Source organism: Numida meleagris, chromosome 3, assembly GCF_002078875.1.
Source record: "Numida meleagris isolate 19003 breed g44 Domestic line chromosome 3, NumMel1.0, whole genome shotgun sequence".
NCBI classification, from domain to species: domain Eukaryota; kingdom Metazoa; phylum Chordata; class Aves; order Galliformes; family Numididae; genus Numida; species Numida meleagris.
In genome coordinates, this window is record NC_034411.1 from 37,566,150 (window position 1) to 37,586,719 (window position 20,570).

At 37.9% G+C, this 20,570-nt stretch overlaps 1 protein-coding gene across 6 annotated transcripts in view; it reads right to left on the minus strand.

The window, feature by feature from the left end:
* The window catches only part of RYR2 (ryanodine receptor 2), a 364,829-nt gene that overhangs the window by 243,433 nt on the left and 100,826 nt on the right, over nucleotides 1-20,570 (minus strand). For all 6 annotated transcript variants that reach the window (XM_021391077.1, XM_021391074.1, XM_021391073.1 and 3 more), the window contains exon 3: nucleotides 17,284-17,388. In XM_021391077.1, coding sequence (XP_021246752.1) covers nucleotides 17,284-17,388 — 105 coding nt within the window. The remainder of the gene's footprint in view (nucleotides 1-17,283; nucleotides 17,389-20,570) is intronic.

The following is a 20,570-nucleotide window of genomic DNA, read 5'->3' on the forward strand; positions in this document are numbered from 1 at the left end:
GGAACAATTTAAGACAACAACATAGTATAAATTTTGAGTAATTTCCAAAACCAGCAATAAAGTATTTGGATCCCAGATGCTTCCGAAATTACTGTAATAGAAAGCAATGAATTCAGTCCTCATCTATTAAAATAATTTTATTCAAAGTACGTTTCCTCACTTTTTAATATTTCAATTAAAAATATATTTAATTTTAAATTAAAAGTTTTACATTTTATATTTTAAAGCATTTATACATTGACAAGGTCTGTTCACAAAGAATTGAAAACACCATGTGACCTGTCAGCTAATTAACACAATAAACTTAATAAGCACTTTTAATTTGACCATTCCTATCTCTCTTGAGAGATGTAGACTGCAATTAGATTTATAATAGTAGTTCTTTGAGTTTTGTTATCAACTTCAGCTGCAGAAATCTTTCCTAAAAAAAAACTGGCGTTTTCAAACACATGCAATGTAATAAGAAAAAATATAAGATTTTGATATGTTAGAAAAGCAGGCAACAGTCTAAAGCCTAATGCAAACAATGCAGCTATTATAGCTTAAAGTAAGAAACTTTTTTTTTACATTATTCATTTATTAGCTTGCTTTTCATACGTCTTTTGCTCAAATTATGTATGCATTATGAACACAGCATCACAAGCAATTTGACTGTGCAACAATGCATACTGTTCCAAAATTTAAATGAACAGTTCAACCACAATCAGTTTCAGAAAGAATCCTCTCAAAACTCAATGAGCGTTATTAGTTGTACAACCAATTTCCTTAAAACAGCTGGATTGACTTTTAATGGGCACTAGATAGACTGAAAAGTGCAGCATTTGTCAAGTATTTATAAACTGTGCACACTATATCTATATTTGTATATCCATCCATACGTCAAAGGCACCTTCACTCAGTAGCTCGAGGACAATCACATGAACCAATCTTGTACAGCTGTCAAATCCTAGAGTAATTATGACAATACAGGTAATATTATGAATGAATCCAAAGGAATCTGCTTCTGGATGTATGGTCTTTCACTTAGTATAATGCACACCACAATAAAATCTTGCATTTTCAGTTCTCACCACATTCCATTCTTCTGCAGCGTACCTCTACAGAGCCCTCCCAAACCAGGTGTGCTCACTATTCTCTACCCATCTACAAGAGTGCTTTTCCAACCGCTGAAATCACAAGTTGTCTCTTCCAACTCAAACGATTCTATTCTACTCTATTCACAGAGTAGAATTCATGTGTTCACTTTTCCCAGTACACATAAAAATTCAGGGAAAAACAGATGTTCAAAGTTCAAAATTATTTTGGCTACATAAAGTCCTAAGTACTTAAATTATCTGAATTTGCTGACTTCTCTTCAGAGGTATGTAACAGCTACAGTCCTCCATCCAAGAGTTCATCTTAAATTCATTCAGTCCAATCTGGAAGACTAGTTTTCCAACAGTTTTTGCTGTGAGATGCAGATCTTCAATGTTACATTAACCAGAAATAAAAGCCAGTTAAAACAGCAGGAATGTAGTTCTTTCACCTCTCTTTTCTACTGTCTAAGGAGCTATGAACAGAACGGAGAGAAATAGAGGTACTATTCCACCACAATAAGGCATATTTCACAGACTCATTTTTAATATTTTGACATGAAGCAAGCTCACACAGAACTACACTGAACATGGACTAATACAGCACCTTTCGTTAGTGGTGCACAAAGCTGGAAAGTCAGCTACTTCAAACTTTACAGAACCACCTACTATTCAGTTCTGACTTGTACATTGTCTCCTTTCATCTGGCTGAACAGCATACAAAAACACTGAGGAACTTTAGAGGAGAACCTTAGCTGAGCAGGGCTAATAGCATTACCTGTTATTTATGAAAACTGTAACACATACATTATCAAGATCTGCAGATGGGATTGTAACCTGAAATAATCTCAACGAATCAATGCATTCCAGCTACTGTACGTTGTATCTTCTTCTACACTCCTATTCATTTTTCTGAACAGAAATAGGAACATCTTATGAGAAAAGTAATGTATTTCGGGGCTTTGTTGTTATTTTGTTGTTGTGGGGGGATTTCTTTTTTGCTTAATTTTTTTGTTTCTTTTGGGTTTTTTTGCTGTCTTTTTTTTTTTTTTTTCATTTCTCAGCTGAGGAAACTGAGCAAAACCTCTGCCTAAAATTCTCTAAGCAGGATGAAATAAGTAGAATTTAACTAGATACATTTCAAATAGAAATGGTGTTCATTTCTGATACAATTCTTGATTATCTTCACTGCTCAATTTGATTTCCTGCATTTAATATTCAACAAGGTAACCAATGGTGCGTGTTCTCTTCTAGACCAGGACTGTCTTCCATTTAAAGTATTTTGTATACGAAAACCTGCAAAGTGCTGTGCTTATGTATCTATTACGTTTAGATCCATCTCCGTATGCAACTTTCATCAGTGAAGTTTACAGAGAAGAGAGAACTGAATTTCTCAGATTCAGTTTCTACTGACCATCATCCTGGAAAGAAAATCTTGAGCATATTACTGATCCAGTGGTTATGTTTAAACTGAGAAAAGGCCTGCATTTTATTTCCAAAACAGCAAACTTGTCTGGGATGATGTGTTTGTCCTTCTGCCATTCTCATTCCAAACACATTCTCCTTCCAAATACATCACACTCAAAAGGGGAGCATATGTATCAGGGTAGAAGTATTTGCTTGTCACAATTCTTTGAGATGAAATAGATAATGATTTTATTCCTGTCCTTGCCTTTCCCTGAGGATTTACATAATGCAAGAAAACTGTGCCTGCACTCCTGGATTTCTTACAGTACTTACGTTTGATCAAAGTGCAGCAGATCAAAGCCAAGTCTTACTCTCTTTGTGCCTCCTTTGAAATGGCTTGTTAACAGTCATGTCTGATACTAAATAAGCTACACTGAGGAGAAAATGACAGTATTTGCTTTATCTGCAAAACTTCTACTCTTGTTAGCACTGCAGCATCTCTAAAATATCTAAGAGAAATCAAGACTTGAAGTAGAATGAGCTTATAAATTACATTATCTTTTCATAAAGTTTTCTACTTTTAGCTGATTCATACACCGGCATGATACAAAGCCTTGTAGATCCATAAAATGATTTGATCTTCATTTCTTTCTCTCCTCCTTTCTTCTCTTCCTCTTTCTTTGCATTAAAAATTTAAATTACGCAAATCAAAGTTTAGAAGGGCAAACCTTGCAATATGGCTATGCAGGCATTGCCTGTTGGATATAACAGCTCAAATACTCTTCATGACTCACTACTGACAGGAGAAGTCTTATCCTAAGAATTTCTGAAGAAAATTGCTACTGCACTGTTTTGTTACTTCAGTGAATTACATCTGTCACACATAGACAAACCTTACCCCAATAAAAATAATCTAACTGCAGAAATAGGAAGCTATTATTCATATATTTTGCTTAAAAAATTGCATTAAAAAGATAATTATTGTCTTTCTGCATCTGTACTTAGTCAAAAGAGAAAGCATTCTGGCCAGTGCTAGGAAATTTAAGAGCTAAAACTTCTGATTCCCTTCTGACTCCTCCTAAATGGGGAATCATAGAATCACCAATGTTAGAAAAGACCTCCAAGATCATCCAGTCCAACCATCCACCTATATTTCCCCATTAAGCCATGTCCCTCACTACAACATCTAAACTTTTCTTGACTACCACGAGGGATGCTGACTCCACCACCTTTCCCTGGGCAACCTGTTCCAGTGCCTGACCACTCTGTCAGAGAAGAAATTTTTCCTCATGTCCAGCCTGAATCTCCCTTGGTGCAACTTGAGGGCATTCCCTCCAGCCCTATCACTAGTTACAGAGGAGAAGAGGCCGACCCCCACCTCGCCACAACCTCCTTTCAGGGAGAGGAAGAGTGCAGTATGGTATCTCCTGAGCCTCCACTTCTCCAGACTAAATAATACCAGTTCTCTCAGCCACTCCTCATAAGACTTGCGCTCCAGACCCCTCACCAGTTTCAGTGCCCTTCTCTGGACATGCTCCAGGGCCTCAATGTCCTTCTCACAGTGAGGCACCCAAAACTCAACACTGTACTCAATGTGCAGCCTCACCAGGGCTGAGTACAGAGGGATAATCACTTCCCCACTCCTGCTGGCTGCAGCATTTCTGATACAAGTCAGGATGCCATCTGCCTTCTTGGACACCTGGGCAGACTGCTGGCTCATGTTCAGCTGAGCATTGATTAATACCCCCAGGTCCATTTCTTCCACACAGTCTTCCAGCCACTCAGCCCCAAGCATGTAGCATTGCCTGGGGTTGTTGTGGCCAAAGTGCAGGATCCAGCACTTGGTCTTGTTGAACTTCATCCCATATGCCTCAGCCCAGCAATCCAGATTGCCCTGATCCCTCTGTAGGGTCTTCCCACCCCCAAGCAGATCAACAGTTCCTGCCAACTCTGTGTCATTTGCAAACTGAAGGTGCACTCAATCCTCTAGTCATACTAGCAAACCTTAAAACATTTTGAGCCCATCTCAAACTGTTTTCAGCTTTCAGACACTTTATTAACTAAGCTCTCTGTGAACCAGAGAGCTTTAATTGTCAGGAGCACATTTAACTCCAGATTTTCAGCATTTTTCAGGGAAGTACTTGAGAAATTGACTTATCAACACCTACTAAGAAAAAGGAGGCATACGTTTTTCCATCTTAATGAGAGATGGATTTACTCCCCACACCACACTGAGAAAATAACAGCTGCCAGCAATGTGTGTTATCTTGTGCTTACTAAGTAATTAATGAAGTTAGAGCTCCACAATTAGAGATGGCCTGACCTATTCGAAAATCCACTAGTCACAGTTACTCTCCCTTCACAAAATGCATCCAGTCCTTTTCTGCAGCAAAGGAAACATACTCAGTTCTATGAGGAAACACAAATTTTCCCTGTTTCTTAAGCACAACAATAGAATTACAGATGCAAGACACTTGTATGTGATGATTCCTTCACACAAGGCCATTCAGATCTGTGTAAGAAGGTTGTATTCTGATCCTTCGGCAAGGACTACACCACATATAATACTAGACAGCAGTTTGCTGGTCAGGAACATGGAAAAATGGTTTTATTAAAACAAGGCACCAGGAGAAATGATTAATCAGCCATGACTGGATGATTAGATGGGAGTTAATAAGCACAAGATGCAATTTACCTGGCACTCTGCCATAACTGATGGGTATCTACAGACAATACTTTCCTGAAAAATGAAGCTGTCAAGTACTGGCGTAGAGGTTGCAAAATGATTTTTTTTTTCAAATACAGATACAGTTTAGATAGAAAAGCCACATAATGAATGCAACCAAACATTTGGTTCTGTTAATAAGGTCTGGCATAGATTTAATGAACGCACAAATCCAAAAAACTCATAGCATTTAATTAGTGTTTTAGTACAATATAACTGAGACATTCCACTAAAAGCTAATGGATGTATTTGTTCTATGGTTATTTTCTCATGTTGTCTAGAAATAATTTTCTTTTTTTTCCCCTCACACTGTCCTAATGTAATTATATTTGGATCTGGAATTGGATTTCTGAAAAAAGTGAAAGACAGGCATGCTGTGACATCTAGAGCAAAACAAGGACATTTTGGAATGTTACTAAAAGAGGAAAGAAAAAGTCAGACACTAATGTCAGTAACCAGCCTGAACACTGGTCATTCAGCCCTCCTCTGAAGTTAAGTTCTTCTGTCAGCAATAAGGAAGAAAAAAAAGAAGAAAACTATCAATCTGGCAGACATGGAAAGCATGCAGCAGATCAAAAATTACAGCATAAACAAAGGAAATTAGGTTCAACAAAAGAAATTTGGAACAAAATAAACATAGCCTTAAATAAGAATAAGAAAAAATATTCCAGTGCAAAAGAAACTGAAACCTGTCCATCATCATACTTGCAAATCCATGAAATCAGTGCATCAGATTTATACTGGATAAAACAAATAATTCAATATGCAACACTTTATATACTAAGAACCTGATTAAATATGCATAGAAGCAACAGAAGTTGCTAACATCAAGCTGCAAAACAAATTAAACTTCTAGCTAGTAATTTACTTAAGAATTCATTTAAAGATGAGTGAATGTCATGTCTCTGTACTACTCCCTCAAATCATCACCTTCCCAGCCTCCTCTTAGGAAGTACTTTCAGAACCCCGGCTACAGCTCTGTTCCCTCATACATAGCTCACACTGTCTTACCTTTTTCCTCTCTGAATCTGGAGGTGTTCAAGGCCAGGTACAATGGAGCCCTGAACAGCCTGATCTTGTGGGTGGCAATCCTGCCCATGGCAGCTGTCTGGAACTGGATGATCTTCAAGGCCCCTTCCAACCCAAACTACTCTAAGATTCTATGATTAATCAAATCTTGCCCACAGTCTGGACTGAGCCAATAAACCAAAACCAAACTGATGAAGAAAAAAAGTCTGCTCGGAATTAAGAATTAAAATGGCTGAAAGTTCCTTTCATGAGAAGCAGTTAAATCTATACAATACTGGTTTAAATACACTCTAAATTATGAAAGGAAGAATTTAGTAAATGCTTCCCACTGTACTCAAAGCAATGGTTATATTTGTAGCCTTCAAATTCTCAGGAGGTTTGCAAAGTGGTCTGTGCTGAAAGACTTTCTGAACAAGAAAATCTAAGAGGAGGAAGGGGGAAGAAAAAATGTCAAAAATCATTTCCTAAATATTTTAGTGCGTAAGATCAGAACTTCTGTGCTTCATTGTAAGACTGGAGAAATTATCAGCTTTTTACTATGAGAGTACCAAGTCAGTTTATTCCATTAATCCCTTTCTTGAACTATTACATATCCTAAAGGAATACCTATGTTAAGGTATTATTTTGTCTACTGTTTTACATTAAGCAAAAAAAAAAAAATCCTCAAATCACCTATGAAGTGATTAGAATTTCACTGGGGAAAAAATAGTAGTAAAAATCACTGGGATTTCAAAAGATATCTCAGTAATCCACCACATTCTTCTCTTCTCAATCCATGCCAGCGTATTTATGATTGAGAATGGATCAGGTAGGTGAGCTCCACCCCTACGTGCCCTTACTTCAGGAAGTGTGTTTCCTTTATTTCCTATGTTTTCCAATGCACAGGTCTTGGTTAGCTGTGAAACAACTGGACTCCCTTTCCTATCTGAACCTAAGTGCAAATCAAAAGAGTTGACATCAAGCTCTATAAGTTTGGCTCATGGCACAGCCCTCCCTAAAGTAAAGAACATTTAGAGCTTTTTCCCTTGAGCTTACAAAACATGAATGAGACTATAGAATGCTCTAAAATTATTTTGGCTTTTATTCAGCTACCTAAAGCAGTGCATTTACAAATACGGGGGGGGGGGGGGGGGGGGAAGTCAATTCATTGCGGGTTAAGCATTTAAACATTAAATGAGTTTTTATAGAATTTTCACCAGGAAACTTGAGCAGTAGAATTTCTAAAGTGTACCTAATGCCATTCCTGAAAGAAAAAAAGAATGAAGTCTTTCAATTGACATGAACTCAGAATAAACCCTCTGCTAAATGATAAGTTTGAGAGCAGTCGGCTCCAGGTTCAAGCCAAACAGAGAATGGACTCAGAACCCGGCACTCTGTGGAATCACAATTGAAAGGGAACTGCAGTTGGTCTTCTAGACGGAAGCAAATGCTGGCTGCTTAATATGCTTCTCTGCAGATCCACAAATCATTAAATTCCTTCTTTAAAATATAGGTTTTGTATTTCATTAAGTAATGCAACTAAAAAGGAGCTACACATTGCCAAGGACAGGGAACAAGGGACCTCATCTGAAATTCTTCCCAAAAGCATGCATCAGTTGCTGACACAATTACAGTTTGGACAAATGCTCAAGTAGTTATGAAGCAGAGATATTCACAGCAAACTACTTTTAAGCTAACTACAATACTTTTTCCTAAATGATCAACACAAACATCAAGTTACATGAATTTACCACGTTAAACAAGAGACATTGTGATAAATTATGTAGGAAAAAAGCATTTCTCTCTTTCTGCTCTGTATGTACACTTACCTCTTGTGACTCATCACAGTTTTTAAGAATGATCTTCTTTCAAGGAAACTAAGTGATCTGTATGTTGATAAATAGTCTGCTACAGACTAGCAGCTACCAAAGATTGCTTCAGGACAGGTAGCTGCCATAACTGCAGACACATTCCATAGCATCACAAGTATTGCAGAGGCAAGTATTAAGTACAAGAATCACATGCAATTGCGTAGGGCTTCAAAACCTAAATTGATCAGATTGAAAGGAGATGACAACACTCAACCCAACTGTAGTCAGGTATATTGCTAGAAGCCTGAAACCATACCTCTTGTTCTGTTTAAGTTTCTCTGTACTGTCCATTTCAAAGTATGCTGTTTCCATAAATAATATTAAGGAAAGAATTTTCACTATCATCACATAGAAAAGGAAAAGAAAAAAAAATGTATATTCATGGAGAGAATGACAATTATTTGAAGGACAAAAGGCCAACATGTTGTCCAATCAGCAAACAATGGAAAAAGGGAAACAGCTTGGGAAAGAAAGAACAACCCTCAAAGCTCAGAAACTGGTTCAAAATAAAAATTGAAAAGAAAAAATAAATGAAAACCAAATGCCTCACAAAAAAAAAAAGGGATAATGCCTCCCCTTCTCACTTATCCTATTGATAGTTCTCTCTAAAAGCAGAGATCTAAATTTCAATTTGAAAACAGACTGATAGATAAGAACACAGAGCTCAGAAAGGGCACTGACACACACAACTGCTTGGGAGGCTTTTGGCTTTAGCATTGCTACTGAAACAGAACTATTTGAGGGCTCACCAGCACCACCTACGAAAAACTGAAAACAAACCTTTTCAGCAAAACAACACTACCCAGTCATCAAGGAATGGCTGGGCATCCAGTCATTTTTACCATAAACAGATGTTAGATGTCAATTAACATTTGCTCTCACTAAACCTGACACTTTCGCTGATGTGTTACAGATTCATCTAGAGACATAGCCACCATGGACTCAAACTTCTTATTGTCACTGGGAGCTGCAGACTTACATATGCAGATGTATCCTCATGCCTACAGTGCCTATCCAGAACTGTTCAGTGGTAACTGTCCAGGAAACCATGCAGGTTTATCACCAAATCTGACACACCACACGAACAATATGGACATGATCCCTGCTTCTTCTAAAATTCAGCTACTTCCCATTTTCTATTTAGGGCTATAATGGGGGCTTATAAGAAAGAAGTGGACAAATTCTTTAGCATGGCCTGTCAGAATACAACAAGAGGAAATGGCTTCAGATTGGATATGAGGAAGAAGTTTTATACAATAAGGGTGGCAAGGCACTGGAACAGGTTGCCCAGAGAGATGGTGAATGTTTGCAAGAATGGGACATCCAAGGTCAGGCCAGACAAGACTCTGGGCAACCTGTGCTAGCTGTAGGTGTCCCTGTTCATTACAGGGGAGTTGGACCTTCAAGGATCCCTTCCAACACAAACAGCTCCATGATTCTGTCTGTCTGTTCAGTCCTGTTCAGGCTCACAGACTTAGCTCTACCTCTTCTTTTTACAAATGGTTCACAAGTAGCTGCCATTCAAATACGACCCCTTTGGGGAGGACTGTTCACATTCAAACTTGAAAAATACGTAAGTCAATGATGCCTGTACTGAATCATTATCACTAAAATCACCCTAAGGTGAAGAACTCTGCAGAGAAAGAGAGTTAGAAACAAAGCTACATTAAGAAAGTGTTCTAATCACCACTGAAGGTATTGGTATGATATCTCCTGGAGGATCAGCATGCTGAACACATTTCAAGAGGAGGAATTAATCCCCTGTGTAATCTTCCAGCTGCAGATGCTCTGAAGTCCTATGGAGTTGCCTGATAGCAGACTACTTTCTTGTTATGCAGCACTGCAGGCACCATTAACGTTCTCCACACTCCCAGCCCATGTAACGCCGCTATGCATTTCCTACACTGATAGCATTTTGTACCAACCATTTGAATATACATTAAACTCGCCATTATAAGCCTCTAAAATGAGACAAAGGATCCCTTTGTTTTTGTGATTTTTCCTGCACCTAGATGAGTATTCCAGAAAGCTGAAGTCTGCAAAAAGTTTTTCATCACACAAATGTAAATTTGGATATTTTTTCATAAATAATTTGAGATGTTATGAACAATCTGTTCAAAAGATTTTGCAGTTTAAACAAATTACAGCTGTGAGCATTACAAAACAAGAGGAAAATATGATGTCTGAGTAACATGCTATCCAGACTTTGGCCCAGCTGTGAGCTCATCTGGTAATTAATGAAAAGTTGCACTAATGTTGCACTTAAAGCGCTATCAGAAAAGCATTATATACAACCATAAGCAATTTCTATTTAAAAATCCTTTTTCCTAAACATAAAGCATCAGGCTAGGCATTTTCAAAAGAACGATGCTACATTTTACAAAACAATATTAGCAATAAAGCAAACATTAACAAGACAGAAAGTGACAAGTTACCTATAAACCTTAATTTCAATCAACTCACATGACTATTTCATAACATAGCCTTCCACAGTATGTCATTACACTTTTAATAAGAACTCTGTCTCATTCAACATACAGAACAGAGAGGTTACTTATTTTATATCATTCCAGTTCTGTATGTAACCATTTTACTGGATATTCATCCAAAAAAACTGTTTTAAAAACATAATGATTAAATGTCATCAAATCACAGTGCTAATTACTGTCATGCTAATTTCACAAATATTAATTCCATTTTTACAATATTCCAGATGAAATATCAATACACTGAACACTCTAAAGCACAGATTTACTAAAATGAAAATATACACAAATCCAAGAGTTGGAGTTTAAGATTCTAGGACTTGATTTTACCATTATTTCACATTCAGTGTATAACTTCCATCAGCTACATGTACATCTCTAAGACCTCTGCACCTGGACAAGTTAGTCCTGAGGTATCAAAACACAGAAAACCAGGAATAATACAGTGATCAATTACAGTTTGTATGCTGGGCAGTAATTTCGTAGCTTGACTGAACTGGTTAAAAATTCAGTGTGTTGATTGTTTTAGAGAATTATTCAGTGGCTTTACATAGTATTGTGCAGCAAAACAATCTTCAGCACTCTTGGACAGCACTGAAATATGAGGATTTGAGGGGGTTTACCTTATTTTGTCAAAATGCAATACTGCTGCAATAAATGAGTTGTGGTTCTGTAAGAAAAATTTAACTTCCCTATTCATAATTTCTCTGTGCTTAAAATTTGTATTAAAAAAAGAAGCCCACCTACTCCAGGACTTCATACAGAACATTAACTGAATGGCATCAGTATGTTTCAATCATTTATATTAACTAGACAGAGATTACAGATGGCAAGAGGATAATACCTAAGGGAACTGACTGGTAAAAAGCAGAGAAGCAGACAATCCACTTATTGTCTCAGTTTAGGTGAGAAACTCACTGCACACCACCTTGAGCCACCCCTAATAATCTCTCTGCCAATATTTCTCAGCAGTCTTCATGGCAGCTCACTACATCAAACTGGCAGCTTCATGCACAACCTTCAATTTCATCTAGGTGCTCTTAGTACAGATATTCTCCATTTCTTTCCTAGGTGCACTTGGAACCTAAAGCAATTCTTGTTTCAGTTTCTGTGCCTCGTCTACCTTGAAGATGTGTAAAACTGCAGTTCCTGGGAAACGCTGACTCATCTTCATTCCACTGCCCCATTGTCTAACCATATTGCTTTCCCATTCCACCTCCATGGCAGAATGGAATTGGTTGTGTTCAAAGCCATTGCGACACTGTTCAAATGTTCCAATAAGATTATTTTGCACATCAAGTTCAAGTTCAGGATTAGTACTCATCAGGTGTGTTTCTGGACCAACCAAAAGTCGCAAACAAAAGTCCACTTACAGTTCTGTACTACAATCTCCATGAAAGTTGCCCCAGTGAAATAAATCAGGCAAAGAGTAAAATGTGAAACTGCAACACATTCATTTGGTAGAGTCATCATGTGACACTCATTAAAAGCGCTCACATTTCTTTACTGAGGTAGAAAATGTGAAATAAGATGCATTCACTTTTTTGCTAGTATCTCTTCCAAAATTACGTAGGAATATTCCTCAGGAATTAATACCAGCACTGAGAGTGTTTTATATCTTCATTACCAGCCAGGTAATGACTGGGACAAAGCTGCAAAGCATAGGAAATCATAAAGTAGTAGCTAAGTACAGCTGCTATGCAAATACTAAGGGGAAAAATGCAAAAAGAAACAAACCAAAAAACTTATAGAAGAGTTCAGAAGTCAATACGGCATCTAAGATTAATCTGCAGGAAAGTAATAGAGGATTTAATGCTACCTTTTAGTTTGAATAAATTTAAACAAAATTCTGGCATATTGAGTGAAATGAGAGCCAACCTTTTCTATGTAATGACACCAGTTGATAGGGCTAATTCTCAGCTACAAAACACTATTTCTCAACATAGTCACAGTCACCAGCAACACATTTTTGCCAGCAATGAAAAGCAGCCTCAACATCCGCTGTCACCACTGCTGAAATGCACCACCCACCACCTCACTGAGCTAACATCCACCGTTTGATCTTCACAAATGTTCAGCAAGTATCAGTGAATGTCAGCGGGTGCCATTTTTTCCACATGCAGGAATTCCACACCTTTAATACTTCGATGTCAGACACCATTTTGTCAGACTGCCCCTCTGCTGCCATCTGTCACGTGGCAATGAAACCTAACAGAATACTGGCGAGAAGGTTCAGCCTCTCCTGCCATACCACCAACATCCACCTCTGACATCACTGGCCGCCGTAAGATAGGAGGCATTACTTTCAGGATCAGCCCTCATACATAGCATATGGTGTCATTCAAAATAAGGAAATTGTAATTACTTATACATTCACTGTCTTCCTACAAATAACATGAAAAGAGATCCCTATTTCAGCAGTATGCTTTTTCTAGTAAGCTACCAAAAGCTGTTGTTTGACGTGATTGGCCACAGATACAACAGAGAGGAAGAACCCCTGGTTCAATATAGGATAAGCAAATCTGGGACATCTCTCCTGCAAGAGTCATTAAAACACCATTCCCACACAGAAATACTACATTCCAACGTATGCAGCTGATTATTACTGGTAAGCAACTCATGTAGTATGAAGCCTGCCCCTTAGCAGAGGAATTGAACTTCACACATAATTTGCTGCTATAAGTGAAAAGAAAGAAAAAAGATTAAAAAATAGCACTCTCATGCTCTTCTACAAAAGCCTGAGTAAGAAAAGACCATGCACACGCTTCATGTTGGCAGGACACAGCATAAAACAGCAAGTAGGAGCTCATGAAGCTCTCATCCAGATGGGCTTCTCCTGCTCTCTGTGCTCCTGCTATTGCTTTGGCTGGATAATACAACAAGAAAATCAAGGTGACTTGGCACCCGTTGGTCTTTTGGTAGACCAAAGTGAAAAGAGTGCTGGCAGAAAGACTTAAAGCTTCTGTAAGTGACCAAATTTACCACAAGTTCTCTATCACTTCAGTGAAAACATGTTATATTACATCTCTTGCGCACACTAAGACACACAACATAAATGAAGGTTAAAGTAAATCACATATCATGTGTATTTATATATGACAGATACATAAAGTCTACTCACTAGCTGTTGGCATTTAACATACAACTCAGATGCTTCAGATTTCAAGGAGCTCATTTACAAGAATTATCATGCAGGAATGTAAAAGATATACCATGGCAAATGAATAGTATGTTATTTATATCATAAGAATTGGATATATTTCAGAAAACACCAAGCAAAGCAAGTGTAGCTTCACAAATCACAAGGTTTCAAAAGAAGGCAGGTTTCTGTTCTAGGCAAAATAAAAGATGCATGAATACGTGATTGCTCACTTACAGTAAAATGTCCTTTAAATACCAAGCTAATTTAATTTCCTGTATCATCTTAGATAATTTCCAAAACACCTTAGATATCTTTCAAGTAGTAAACACACTGAATAGAGTGAAGGCTCAAGCTAGTCACTTAGGCAAGTACAGACAGTAGCAGTGTTTTGAATCCCCTTATTTACCCTTCAAAAAAATTACTTTTACTGATGTTTATAAAATAAAATATATTTGAAATATATTTCATCAGGAGTTACTACCATTAGCTTTTATGAAGGCTACCTTATTTTTCTTTCATTTTAAATTGCATACCTCTAAGTTTCTTTTAAATGATTACTAGTTATGTAGCATGTTTGCTTGAGAATGATTTCAAGAAGTTATAGACAAAAAAGTCTAAAACATTTCTTCAAGTAACTGAGGCTAAGAAAACATCAGCTCTTTTCCTACGTCAAATATGTCTAGACACCCTTTTTCTCCTGGAGTTCTGCAATGGTTACAAACTGTAGCTTGGAGGAGAATTTTGCAAAATCTTGTATTTCTATCTGAAACATGGCCAAAGCACTGTAGGGCTGGGGCACCTCTCTTATGAAGAAAGGCTGAGGCAGCTGGGCACGTTCAGCTTGGAGAAGAGGAGGCTACAAGGAAACCTCATTGTGGCCTTCCAGTACTTGCAGGGAGCTTATAAGCAGGAACAGGAGCGTATTTTTACATGCGCAGATAGTGACAGGACAAGAGTGGATGGCTTTAAACTATAAGAAGGGAAATTTAAGTTAGATGTTAAGAAGAAATTTATTCAGAAGGTGGTTAGGCACTAGAACAAGTTACCCAGAGAAACTGTGGATGCCTCATCCCTGCAGGCGTTCAAGGGCAGGTTGGACAGGGCCCTGGGCAGCCTGAGCTGGTGAGTGGCAGCCTGCCCTGCAAGGGAGTTGGAATTTTAGACCTCTCTAATAGTTTTATGTTTTGAGGCACCCAAATCTGCACTCAGTGCTGGAAGTGAGGCCGCACAGAGCAAAGCAAAGCAAGACAACCTCCTCCCTCACCCAGTAGCAGAGGTAGGCCTGGTGCACCCCAGGGTACAGTTGGCACTTTTGGCTGCCAGGGCACACTGGTGGCTCATGTTCAACTTGCTGCCAGCCACAGCCCCCAGATCCCTTTCCACAAGGCTGCTTTCCAGTCTCTCATACCCATTTACCTCAAAGAAAAAAAATAAATAACTGGGCTCATAAGAGGCCTGACCAGTAAAATCTAACAGTCAGGCTGAGAACAGACGGCCTGAAGACTTTCCGATTGTAAATGCTTTATAAAACTTATGGATTTCCATTTTCATATTTCACCTGTTTTACTAGTAATAAAAAGTTCTCCTCCAAGGCTAAGTCAAAATAACAAAAAAATACCTGGATTGTAGCCCTTTCTAGGGCAGAGCACATATAATGCGTAATAAACATAAGATACACTATCCCCCACATTCCTCCCAAAAAAGGCAGAAAGATAATTTTTGAACACAGCAGCCTGATTGATTTCTATTGAAAAGAAAAGTAATGGAGGACTGAAAAGATCTCCCTTTGCACAATTCTCTCCTCTAGAAAACTAAACTCATACTGAATTCAGATTATAGTAACAATTCCTCAAGCAGCTGCTATACTTTTTTCTCTTAAGTGATAGAAAATAGTGTTGGTCTAAATAAAAATTGACACTGCTCCAAAAAGATACAGTGCTTCAGATGTATGCACAAATTACCTCTTCTCACAAAACTTAAAATAACCACACCAGTCAAATGTTAAATCAGATATGAAACTGCCTACATAAGTATCTACCCTATGAGAAATATCAATTTACATTTACATATTTTTTGACAGAAAGTACACATCAAATAAATCTGTTAATTTATCAGCAAGTTTACATTCAGTAATTCTAGTATTACCATTATTTCTAGCTTCGAGACGTACTAGAAAGAAAAATAATTGCACTGACAATTATTTGACCTTGTCAGTATACAGGCCACGCTTTGAGGTTATTCTCCTCTAATATCAATATATCAGTATGCAAGGGACACACAGGCAGATTGCTAATGTATTTGCACAGAAGCTAGGGAAAATCCGCTGTAGAAACTTATTCATTTTTCAGTGAACATTAGCTACCTGGGTTGGTATAGTTGTAGCTCTGTACCTTATGCTAGTGTTGGGATTTAATAGGTGTTGAGAGCACAGTAAACTACTCTGTAAAAAGGCAATAACCAAATACACACAGAGACTCTACTTAATCTTTCTTATGTGTTTCTCAGAAGACCAGTAAGCGCAAATCACAACATTTCAGTACAACTGCTGTTTGCAACCACATACAGAAGGATGCTCATTTAGAAGTATTGATCTGCATACTCTGGGACCACCTCTTCTTTAAATGTGGTTCTCATTCTCCTGCTGCTGAAGTTAGTCTTTTTTGAAGAACAAATTCTAAAGGACAGTACACGCTTTGGATCATCCATGAGATAATGTTCATGAATTTCCTTTTCCAAATTGCTTTTTCAGTTTCAGTGCCTGGCATTTTATGAGACTAAATATTGTATATTAAAGTTTGTTTCTCAAGGCATCCCCAGAAAAAGAAAACAAACCAAGTTGCTCTCCTGTCAGCTTCCTCGAGTGAAAGAGATACAATTAACCCTTGTGCCTACAGCCAGAATTCCCATATCACTCTTCTTCACTTGCTGTTTAAAGGATTTGGGTTGGAGTATAGCATTCACATTAGTTCTACAATATGCATGTGGAACACTAAACTACATCATAGTAAATCAAATGTATTACGCAAGAGATAACAAAAAAATCATACTGATATGATTTATGCATAAACAGCTATTTGCTAGTCAAACAGAATTATTATTCCTATATCCTTCTTCCTCCAGAGTGCAAACACATTAGTTTCCACTGAGACTCACTAACACTGCCTTTTCAGCTGTAAACCTGAGTTACAGCATATACCAAAAGTCATTTTAAAACTACCTGACAATCTCACTTGATACAGTTAGAAGTCATCAGAAGACTTGACTGTTCTAAACAAATGATCCATCTTCATATTTGCTGTAATGTAGGATCCTGAATAAAAACATTCTGTAACTCTACACTGATCTGCAACATGTTGAAAAGGTTAGGTATTTACAGTCCTGGCAAGCTCCAGTGGAAGCTGCAAATGTTCAGAACTTCACAAAATCAGACTATTTCTGTAGCAAAGGAAGAAATTTAAATGTAAGCAATTCATTACACTAGAAGCTTGTGTCAGTCACAAGAAATGTGGTATAGTGAAAATAAAGTCATATTTTACAGGATTAAAAACACAGTGAAGATTTAATAACTTACCCCTTCTGCCTTCTCCTCTGTGTTAGCCAGCATTTCCTGAAGGGCTCGTACTGACAGAGACTGCTCAAGCACAAAGGTGCAGATGGACAAATCAGGTGGCACATTCTAGGTTGAAGAAAAATGTGAGATCATATTAGCGACAGGTCTGCTGAATACCAGTTTCAAAAGCTCCTAATTTCCCTTAATTTCAGCAAATCCAAAAGATCTGCCACATCTCTGAGGCCATCATCACATCTTGGGCTGTAGCAGCTAAGGCTTAGCCAACAAGTGAGGAGAAGCAATTCTTCCCCTCTGAGGTGCTGGATCCTGTTTGGGTCCTCCTGACACAAGACAGACACCAGCAAGCTGCAGTGAGTCCTGCAGAGGATCACCAGAACAGTCATGGCTGGAGCACCCATCCCAGGGGGAAAGGCTGAGGGAGCTTGAACGGAAGAAGAGGAAAGGGGAATCTTGTAGATCTTTACCAGTCTATGAATGTTTTTAAGGAAAAGGGAGCCAGACTCTTCTTGGAGATGCTCATGAAAGAAAAAGGACCAGAGAAACAAGTTGTACCAAAGAAAATTACAATTAGATATTAGGGGAAAAAAATCCATCCTGAGAGTAGAAAACACTGCCAAAGGCCACCAAAAGTAATGAAACCTCCACCCTCAGAGGCATTCAAAACTTATCTGGAAAAGCTCTAAAAGCAGCCTCAACTAACTTCAGAGCTCAAATAATTATTCATTTATACTCCTCAGCTTAGAAGGTCACCTGCTCTGATCAGGGGGCAGGACCTCTGCAAGATTCGTTTCAACCCAATTTTTTCCATGATTGCACCAGCAAGGCACCGTTACTGCATAATGGAAGTAAAGATAAGAACCACGTTTCTATCTTTAGAAAGCTTTTAGAAGGCAGACAGTAGTGAATGCAAATTACAACAGAGACAACAGCAGAAATTAATGACAACAACAGTGAAAACTGAAAATTCAACCACTGGTAAAACTAACGCCACTGTGCATGTCTGCAACCCTATTCACTTCAAATGTCTGCTGAATTTGAAAGAAGTCTTCCTCCCAATGCTAATTACCGTTCATCAGAAGCTCCTTAGTTATCTTCCTCATTTTAACTTTTCTTTTTTGTTCTCACATTTTTTCTCAGCCACTGAAGAAAGAGACAAAATCCAGCCTTTAGGCTACTGGTAGTAGCAAGATTTGATCCTTATTATGGTTTCCAGGTCAAAATGAATTTTCTGTAGCAGAAGCATAAGTCAGTGAGTGTCCAGGCTAAGCCACTACCTTCACAGCCTTGCAGGACTATATACTTCTCCATATTACATATTCTAATCCATACTCTACCTGGTCTAAAACAAGAGTCTTGTAAAACAGAAACTTTACTTGCCATGATTACAAAAAAGAAAGGAACAAAATTGAGCTATTCAGAAGCTAATCATCCAGACAATCATAGAAATTACTAATAAAATTCTAACAGGCTTGTAATAGGAATGTCTAAGTTACAAGATAACAAAGGAAAATTAGACTGTATGCGAGGATCTTTTCATGTGTTAATAGAACGAATCATGCAACTCCTACACGCATTTTCTTGCTTCCAGAAACTCTTCCAATGTTCTTTGTCTTTTCATTCTCACATTAGTTGCATATTTTAGTACAGGAATATTTCTTACTGAAAATTGGATTTTTTTTTATTTTTACCATGAATGTTTTCTACTGATAAAGTTGTAAACGTGCATTTATTCAAATTGTGCACAGTTTGAAGAGACCACTCCAAAGCTTCCAATGATAAACTGTAAAAGGCGATTCCAAATGTAATTTCATTCCTTTTGTTTTTTCTAAAATTAAAAAAGAACTTAGTTTGTTTAGATTACCTCACACTGAGAACAGCTTCTTAAGTTGTAGTTCATTTGTCCTAATTTTACAGTAATTTAAACCTTTTTAGTAACTAATGAACATTTCCTTACTTTCCACTATTTATATTTCAGTAAAATAAATTTAAAATAAAGCTTAAATTTATTCACAGCAAAAACATTAAGAAGCACCATCTTTTGCATGGGACTTCTACTTATTCAATTATATAAAAAACCTTGTTAAGCTAACTTCTCAAGGAATCAGGCCCCGACTTACTTCTAAGTGATCTTGTTACCATTTTTTTTTAGTGGTTACTCAGATACCGTAACAGTTCTCTCAATGCTAGCACTAAGACAACAGGCAACTCATTAGATCCTCTTATAAGAATATCTTAAGAACTGCCTTAATCCCATGTTTTACAAAGGGGGAAAGAGAGTATTTAAAGATTGCAGGCTGCACGGTGCTGTTTCTGCTCAGTAGATATAATTCTCCATTAGAGAAAGTCTCCCAGAAACTAACAATCTAATGGCCCAGCTTGCCACAGGTTCTCCTCAGTGAGGACTGACTGAGGAGCAAGATTGATAAAAACACTTACACTGCTCAGGAATGAGCCAAGGCAGTATTTTCTGTACGCGTTTGGTTATAATTTTATATTAAATTCACTGCAACAATGCTCCTAACTGTTATTGCTATCATTTAATTAAGATTTTTTCCTGGCATAATATGTATCTCACATACAATTCTGATAACTATCAAAACTTTTACTACAAATCTTCCCTACAGTTTATATGTGCTAAGAAATGGAAAAATCTTCATCATTTCACTCAGTCAAACCATCACAACCAAGCAGCTCCTCCTTCATCAATTCCATTCTCCTTTACATTCAACAAACCCACAAGTATTTTCTTCCCTTCCCATTAAATCTGAGAAAGGAAGTCCCAGAGAACATTTTGCAGCTAGTCTCCTAGCAGGTAATGCACACTTTGAACAGCCAGAGAGCAATAAAGGAAAAGCGTATGAAATCGTTTTGCTTTAATGAAGTGAAAGAAGCACCTTCCTCTTAGAGTCTAGCAAAATGTTAGAGCCTTTTTCCCCAGGCAAGGAGCAGTGCCTCAGCTTGACTGCATACGTGCCCAGCCACACACCATGGCCCCTCAGGGAGTGATCAGGTGTGTTTCTTCTGAGATCTGAGGGCTAATGCATCTGCTGATACTTGCAGTGAGCATGTGAATCGTACTTCTCCTGTCCGGCAGTTCCTCACCCACAACTGCTCCATGGAAGATCCAAGGCATGGTTGTATTCTGTGTACAAGAATTGCAGCACAGGCACAGCTAGGACAGAAGCACCACATACAGGACAGCAGATATAATTCTCCATTAGAGAAAGTCTCCCAGAAACTAACAATCTAATGGCCCAGCTTGCCACAGGTTCTCCTCAGTGAGGACT